Here is a 9409-nt window from a genome sequence, read left to right as displayed (position 1 = left end):
TTTTTTTTTTTTTTTTTTATCACGGTTAAAACTGCAAAGGCGACATGAGTTTCTTTGACTTTGTTTTTTGTTTACTGTTTTTCTTTTCTTTTGTGCAACGGCCAAATTCCTTTTTTTTTTTTTAAATTTTATTTTATAAATAAATGTCTTTTGTTAAATTTTGGTAATTGAATTCTTTTTTTTAAAAAAAAAATTGTTGAAATATTGTTGAATTTAATTTTGTTGGTAAATTTTTAACAATTTTATAATTATAAATTTATTTTAATTTTGATATGTTAAATTTAAATATAATAAAAATAAGAGTTTATTACGGAAATGGTTCTTCGACTATTGTAAAATTACTAATTTGGTCCTCAACAATTTTTCGTGATCGATTAAGTCCCTCGATTTTGAAAATTTAACCAATTTGGTCCTCCGTTTATTTTGCCGTTAAACATCCGTTAAATCGGAACCAAATTGGTAATTTTACTATGGTCAAGGGACCAAATTGATAATTTTGTTATAGTCAAGGAACCATTTCAGTAAAAAATTAATTACCAATTTAGTCCCTTGACTATAGCAAAATTATTAATTTGGTCTCTGACTATAGTAACGCCCTGGATACCATATAGAGATAATAAGTGAATGCTTTATTATGCGAAAGAAGAGCTTAATACTACATTTTCTAAGCTAATAATACGGGGAGTAGTTCTAACAAAGCCAGACAAAGTCTAACCACACAAATAAAACTAAAGAAACCTGAACTAATATACATTACTCCTTTAGGCACTGAAAAGAGAAATTCCATCTAGCTATAAATTGGAGGCGAGGAAGAAAAAGAAAAAAACATATGAACACACACATTACAGGTAAAATGGAAAAGGGAATATTTATTTTGGGAAGCCGGGTTAGTGGCCGGGCCGGGGTCCCCGCCCCGCCTCTGCATCCAATCAAACCTTTCCAGGAAGGGGTGTCGCAGGTCTTAGGCTTATGGGACGACTCGACTCCAGTAATTACTGCTCATCACTATATTCTTCCCTCGCATCACTATATTGTTCCCAAGCCTTGCAATTCCCAGCCATGGCTTTGACATGTAAAGACGGCGAAGGTTGTTCCACTGCACAACCAAACCCATTACGATGCACCAAATCGTTATACAAATCTTCACCGTTCGGCTGAGGTCCGACACGGAATTGTGTGAAGTGACGAGCACGGCGGAGACGCCGTAAGTCACCACAAGAGAGGTGACGGTGAACCACATGATCAGCCTGAGAAACCCGTCGATCCATCTCAGGTTCAGCCCGCTCAGCTCTATCAGTACGGCGGTGAGGGATGCGATGAATGCTAGCGTGTTGGCGTCCAGGAAATTTTGATACCCTCCCCGCCGGTTATCGGACGACATCACGGCTTCCCCCGCCTTGTGCGGCGGCGGAGACCGGCGGCCGACGGGAAGTTTGTTGTATTTGGCAGAATCGTTGTTTATCCAAACGCCTCCCGGAGGGGTGACTCCGGCCTGGAATGCCATTGTTGCAAGGACTGAGGCCGCCACCATAATTGCCCCTCCGTTCTTTCTTCTCGGCCTTTCTGCTTGATGGGTTGCCTGGCGATTGTTAGGAGGAGTGTCACGTCGGGCTCCGCCCGTTGCGGGAGGTTGTTCGGTAATTTCCGGCGACTGCAGCCATTCTTCGGATAATTCTCTCTCCTCTTGTGCTAATGTAGTGTCGTCAATCTCTGTTTTTCCGTTTCCATTCACATCTGCAGCTTGTTTGTTTCTTACAAAGTTTTTCATAGTCTGCACTTAATTTAATATTATTAGTTACCTATAGCTTACATTCAATGGGCCTAGAAAATAACCAGTTTTGTTGGTCTGAGTGGTCGTACACTCTTACCCCTTAAGAGTGGTCGGGGCTAATATTTTGCCCCTTAATTAGGTCGGCTTAGTGCAAACGAGAATTAATCCCCTTAAGAGTGGTCGGGCCAATATTTTGCCCCTTAATTAGGTCGGCTCGGTGCAAACAAGAATTAATCTGAGTAAGGTGCCTCTTCTGAAGGGACCCGCTTACACTTTTGAGTCACCCTATTGGACTTGACTCTTTACCGCCACTTAACAATTCCCCAGCAGTACCCGCACTAGCTAGTCTTACACTTCTTATTAGATCAAACGCTTACAACTATGTTAAAAGCTATTTCATTATACCTTCACACATTTTCGAGAGTTAAGATACTGAACTTATTTTTTATGGCCACATATTTTCAAGAACTTGACCATCAATAGTCCCCTAGTTACATGGCGTTGGATTAACCCTTACTTTCCTCGAGCAACTCCATCTAGCTAGCTATAAATTGGAGGCCAGGAAGAAAAAGAAAAAACAATATGAACACACACACATATATATATATATACCTGAGTTTGTTTGTGAGAAGCAGCGTAGTGAAAAATGGTATTTCCATCAGAATCTACTGCGTTCACGAACTCATCACCATCACCCTTACTTTCTATGCTCTCCAGCATCATCTCGAGAGCTTCCAACTGATTGTGTTTCACACACAAGTGCAAAACAGTCTCATCAAAATCGGTCCTTTGTCGAGCGGCCTCCGGTCTAGTCCTCAAAAGCTCTTTCAAAACTCCAACTCGGCCTTTCATGGCCGCAAGGTGGAGAGGGTTCCTCCCATATCGATCGCGCGCTACGCACATCTCAGGGCAAGCCCAAACCAGCAGCTTCACCATCCGCACATTCCCTTTCACTGATGCGATGTGAAGGGGAGATAACTTTCGGGAATCCAACTCTGAAGCCAGCTCGATGTTGCGTTCCAGAATTGCGGCTGCGAACTCGACGTGGCCTCGCATGGCTGCTATGTGCAGTGGGGTCTCGTCGAAACGAGTTACTGTTATCCTCTCCAGAATTAGTTCGTCGTTTGCTAGCAGTTGTTGTAGGGCGACTGTGTTGCCATCAACTGCAGCTTCATAAAGCCTTTTCTCCGTATCGTCCATCTCTCTCTCACACTCTCTCTCTCTGTTTGTCAAGAATTTCATATTTTTGCATGGACCACCAATATAATATATAGGAAGATGATACACAGAATTTGAATTTGAATTGGGAAAAGAGAAGAAAGTTATAAATTCAAAGTGTGAGGATTATGCTCAAAGTGGGTAGATCTTTGGCCCTATCTGTTTAGCTACTGAAATATTATCATTTATATTATCTCATATACTCTGGTAGACAACAAATAATTATGTGACTTTTGAAATTTAAGAAAAACTCATTTCAGAAAAGCCATTTGTGTGTTGACCAAACCAAAATTGAATTTGCCAAATGCCCAAATGGTATTCATATTTTTCCTGAATACATGTTTGGAACTTGAAAAAAATAAAAATAAAAAATCGCATGACATGCGGTTGATGTATTTTGGCATATGTATTTGGAGATTTGGTGAACTACAAACGCATATGACATATGCGTTTCACTTTATTTAAAAAAGAAAAAAAAAAGCAAAATTAAACCATAATAAAACACATATAGCTAGGAAATGTGATTTCCATACAATAGGACTAATGCGTCACTCACACTGACTCAATAGTCTGTGTCAATCGGGCTGAAATTATACTTACAATTCACACCTTGGCAAGCTGACATGGCTTTTTTTTTTTTTTTTTTTTTTTTTTTTTTTTTTTTGGTGCTGCTTTGGGTTGCAAACTTGCACTACACATACAAAAGGTTCCGTAGCCTTTTGTATCTTTTTTTAAAAAAATTTTGTATTGTTTTTTTTTATTAGCTTTTTCTTTTGAATAATTAATTCTTTTTATTTTTTTATTATGTAAATAAATTATTAATACATAACATTTTTATTATTGATACCCTAAACAATACATACAAATAAAATTCATCATAAACTTATTACTCGTCTAATAATTTCTTCATATGTTTCTCATATAACTATTTTTGAGTAATATAATTTCTATTCAACTATATACATAATACGAATAATTTTTTTAATTAAAAAAATAATTATATATATAAATTTTCATTTTTGTTAATCTAATATTTTTTTAATTTATAAATTGATACAAAATAATAATTGTGGAGATAAAATAAGATTTATTGATAACAGATAATAAAATTTTAATGTAATGTGAGTATGGGATCACTTTTGACAATTAGAGAGTATATATTACGGGAGATGTAAAGAAAATAATAAAAGAATTGTAAATTTGGTGATGTGTAAGTAAAATCTACTTTTGAAAGTGAGAGAGTATTACATGGATGAAAATAGTTTTTGTTTAACCTATGACGAATGAAAATTGTATTTTTTTTTGGTCCTGTACGAAAAATGGCATTTCTCATGTGTTTTTACTAGGGTTAATTTTTTTTTTTTTTTGAAGTAGAGTGAAATGCAAATGCCATACACATTTAGCATATTACATATGACGTACAAACGCATATTCCTAATTGTGTCCAAATTTCAAATTTTATTCATCTTTATCCATTCATTCAAAATCAAAAGTAACACATTGATGCAAGCCTGCAGAGAATAATCGTAGGTGGTCGTGAATTGCGTGTCAAGTCTTGCATCACCACCATATACGTCAGTCAAATAATGATCTGATCCATTTTGGTTTTATAATAAGATAGTGCTGCATGTTCTGCTGTCAATTAGAGGGGCCTTCTTTTGTCAAATTGCAATCAAATAATTGAGAAAAGTTGAAAGGCCTCAACAGTGCTGTAGCTCAAAAGAAGGGCTGTACATGTTCATCATCGTAGCATCTGTTTCCCATGCTAATTCTTTACCGGATTCCTCTTTTATATATATATATATATAGATCGAGGTTCTCGTTCAGGTGAAAATAATACTTTTTAATTTGAGAATTGAACATGCAAATTTCTTAATAAGTGTCATTAAAAATATCTTAATTAGAGTTTTTTTAATGATATAGTTTTTATACTTTAATTCTATTTCTAAAAAAGAAAATTTTAAAAAAAAATTAAGTTAAGAAAAAAGAATTTAATGAGAGAAACGGTATTGTTTAATATATTTTGATTATGATTTGAATCCACATTTAATTTCTATATGATCGAATCGAAGTCCATGATATACTAATGATGTGTTACGATATATTAATACGAAAATAATATTTCTGGAAATTAACAAGTACAAGAAACGAAAGGGCTTTCGGGTAAGTGGAAAGCTTGAGTCATGTAATCACTACACTGTCCTTAAAACCTTATTTGCTACCTGCCAATGTGCTAAGAGCGTTGTAGCATAGGTTTTTCATGATAAAACAAGCTACGACTTCAAGTTTGAGCACTCAAACAATGAACCCCGACGAACAAGAACAAGGTTTTGATCACTGTAGGTAAAGAAAGGAGTAGAAGTATCAATTCAATTCAATATTTCAGTTACATTTTATACATGTTGCAGTTTCATTTCAATACAACTAAAGTATCAATTCAATTCAATTACAGTTTCGTTTGATAATATAAACACAATATGCGGGACAATTTCATTTTAGATACACTATAGTTTTATTTTGTTATGAACGCACAAAAAATATGGGATCTGTTAAAACTTAACGACAACCGTTTATTTACTTAAACAGCACAGTTTTTGGACCATGGTCCACAGTATAATGGTTGCAACTGTACACCATGGACCATAGTCTACTTTGTATTGTAAATAATGATCCAAAAATAACATTCAGATTATGTGTTTGCAATTGATTTTTTTGTAATTGCAGTCATACCTATAAATAAATTAAAAACACATAATATATTAACTATAGACACATAAAATGGTAACCATAGACACATAAATGACTAATCGCAGATAGGCCCGTCCCTGGGCAAGGGCCCATCCCGCCCTTGCCCAGGGCCCACCCTAGTCCACCACCTTATATATATATACTATAGAGTTTAGGTATAAGTATTTAATGTATATTTAAGTAATATAAATTTGGTTTAGCTTAGTTAGTAGGGCTTATGATTATCAATGTTGAGTTCATGGGGTTGAATTCTCATGGGTGCATATATATTCATTTTTAAACTTTAAATATTCTGAACTCCCATGGCTGTATGTATATATTTATTTTTACACTTTAAATTTTCCCTCCCAAGACGAATTTAGGGATATTATATATAGTATTAAAATTAAAATTATAACTTATGAAATTTAATTTCCCTCCCAACTCTTTAGAAGATGAATTTAGAAATATTATATAGTATTCAAATTATAACATATGGAATTTATTTCTATTTCTAATTATATTTTTTGAGTTGTAACTATGTGATTTTTTTTTTTTTACATTTCTATAATTATAATGAGATTTATAGTATAGATTGATTTGTGATTCATATTAAATTTTGAATCTATTTCTATTTGAGTAATTTTCTAATATTTAGAACATGTGTTATTTTGTGGACTTTATAATGATTTATGTATATGTAATATATTTTGTGATTTAGTTATGAAATAATTTTAAAAGATATTTATTCTTTTTTTATTATAAATTATTTAGTCAATGTAGTTTAGAAGTTCTATTATGCGTCATTGTATTCATATTAATCTAAACAAAAATTGAAATTGATCTAACTAAAAGAAAAGTAATATAATTATAAATATGATATCAATAGAGAATATGTGTGATTTATAATGTATTTCTATTCGTACTATTTTATCCAATTAATCATGTTTAATATTTTGTTATGAATATCATTTATCACGTTTTAAAGTGTTTTGATTTATTACTCCCGGTAATTAAGATTTTAATGCTCTACTCTTATTTGTAAGTTGTGTTTTATAATTTGTATTAATAATTACTTTATTATTTATTATAATAACAATGTGTAAATCTTATTTCAAGTTATTTGTCATTAGTTTTTTTCCTGTAGTTACGCATATATATATATATATATATCGTATGGCCATTTTGTATGTTATGTCCCGGGCCTATAAAATGATAGGAACGGGACTGATCGCGAGCAGACACATATAATATGTTGTAACATATTATGTGTCTGCAATTAACAGTTCATATGTACGTAGTTACCATGCATTTTATGTGTCTATAATTAACCTGTTATGTGTTTATAATTTATTTATAGGCATATAAACTATTAACCGTAGATATTAATTGTATATATAGAAAATATCAACTTCGGACACAATTTTTTATTCAAGATACATACATGGCATAACAATAATTGGTCATTGTTTAGATAATTTCTTGAAAATCCAAAGTCATTTGATAATGATTAAAAGTCTTTCGCGTCAAGAAATATGTATATTATATATTAGCATCAGCACTACCATAAAAGTTAAGTAGACATTCAAATATAATGATAGATTATTGATATAAAGCAAATGTAGGGGGCCTGCCATTTGTATTTGTCTGGGTCCTCGGGAAGAAATGATACAACTCCTTTAAAGTGTTCATATATCTACAACTCTGGGTCCTCTGAAAATACAACTCACAGATAGCTGTGCTAGTTGGTGTGGCATAAATGGAAGACATGTATTTTGAGGAGTTTTTACTTTTTACATATGTAAATACAAAAGAGAAAATGGGAGAGAAGAACACAAAACAAAACAAAAACAAAAACAAAAACAAAATTGAAGAAAAAAGAGAAAAGTTTCAAATTTATGCGCCCAGCAAGCGCGTGGCATGCACGCGCTTGACTAGGCGTTCCTGGTGCTTCTTTCTTTTTCTGGTGGGGTCCACTATTCCTGCAAAAATCAAGGATGTCTTGCAAGAACCTTGAACAGTGTCTCTCGTATTTCTCTTTTCCCTGCATAAGCTTTAATACCGGCAAAAACCTTCCAAAATCTACTATTGTAGATGCCCTTAAAGAGGAATTAATTAACAACGGTAGGAATCTTACTTTTCCACATTTGCATAGGCCTTGTTTTTTAATTAACAATTAGAAAATAATGAATTGTGTTAGTGATTTTGACATCAATGATTTGTAAAAAGATATTTAGTAAAATTAACTATTTAATGTTAGTGGTTAACATGTAAAATGACATATAGGGACATGCATATATTTCATAATAATAATAATAACAATAACAATAACAATAACAACAACAACAATAATTGTAAGGGATAATGGTCATTTTAGTCCCTCAATTATAATAGAACATTGTTTGTTTGGTGGCCATTTTAGTCCCTCGCCTCAAATAGATGTTCAAATTAACGGTGATGGAAGGTTAAATTTGAAAATTCATTAGTTTTCTCCCAAAACACACATCAAATAAGGAAAAAAAAACATATTTTAAGTCAAAAAGCATCTGATAGTAAGTTTGTTTTCTTTGTAAATCCATTAAAATACTCCTTAATGAACAAAAATATTCATATAACTAAATGTTTTCAAAATGATTGATGGAAGCTAAGAAAAGACTAGTAGGAAAGTGGAAAAAATATAATACTTTTAAGTCAAGAAAATTTTGATTCTTTTCAACCAAATGTGTAGGGGTGTTTAAACTTCGGTAGAAAATCAGTTAACCGGCCAAACCGAAGAACTCCAGTTAATCATTTTTTAACTGATATAATTCAGTTCGGTTAATGGTTAGGGATTTTACATAAATTCAGTTATTAGTTAATTCGGTTCAAAATTATTGGTTAACTGAATTAATCGAACGATATATATATATGTGGATGAGATCTGATGCGGAAATTTACTCAGGTGCGAACATGTGGTGTAATATGAGCCATTGATCAAATCTAGATCAACGGCTCAAATCAATGAAAATTTAATATAAAAAACGCGCGTTTGAAAGGAAACCATGCACCTTAACCTTAAACATTAAAATGATGCACCTTAAGTACACAAATCACGCACCTTAAGCATACAAACCACGCACCTTAAGAACACAAGCCACATACCTTAAGGTTTTAAATGGCGCATCTTAAGATAACTGATGCACCTTAAGTACACAAACCACACACATTAAGCACACAAATCACACACCTTAAGTATTATAATTGATGCACCTTAAGTACTAAATTGACGCACCTTAAGTACACAAACCACGCACCTTAAGTACACAAACCCTGCATCTTAAGTTTAAACAACTAAATAACTAGCTCATCTTAAACACAAAAATCACGCAGCTTAAGAAGGAAAACCACGCACCTTAAGTTTGAACAACTGTATAACTAACTCATCTCAAGCATAAAAACCATGAACCTTAAAGAAGGAAAATCACGCACCTTAAGTTTGATCTAAATGCAAAAACATCAAATTGCCACCGCATTTTTTTTTTTTAAATCTGTGTTCAATCTGGACGGTCCTTTTTAGCAAGATCAACGGTTATCATTCAACCCCATCTTTTACCTAGGCACAGTATCCGCATGTGATCTCTTATATATATATATATATATATATATATATATATATATATATATATATATATATATATATATATATATATATAT

At 32.9% G+C, this 9409-nt stretch overlaps 1 protein-coding gene across 1 annotated transcript; it reads right to left on the bottom strand.

Annotated features, from left to right (window-relative positions):
• Nucleotides 1–608: 608 nt before the first annotated feature.
• Nucleotides 609–3145, bottom strand: LOC116006061 (ankyrin repeat-containing protein ITN1-like). The gene is made up of 2 exons (XM_031246321.1): nt 2384–3145; nt 609–1771 (listed from the first exon to the last, which is right to left on the bottom strand). Exons 1-2 carry the CDS (start codon nt 3011–3013, stop codon nt 968–970), a joined length of 1434 nt encoding a protein of 477 aa, XP_031102181.1. The 5' UTR covers nt 3014–3145; the 3' UTR covers nt 609–967.
• Nucleotides 3146–9409: the final 6264 nt, after the last annotated feature.

This window comes from Ipomoea triloba, chromosome 15 (assembly GCF_003576645.1).
Source record: "Ipomoea triloba cultivar NCNSP0323 chromosome 15, ASM357664v1".
Classification (NCBI taxonomy): domain Eukaryota; kingdom Viridiplantae; phylum Streptophyta; class Magnoliopsida; order Solanales; family Convolvulaceae; genus Ipomoea; species Ipomoea triloba.
Note: the sequence above shows the minus strand (reverse complement) of the source record. Positions and strands in the feature narration are given on the sequence as shown.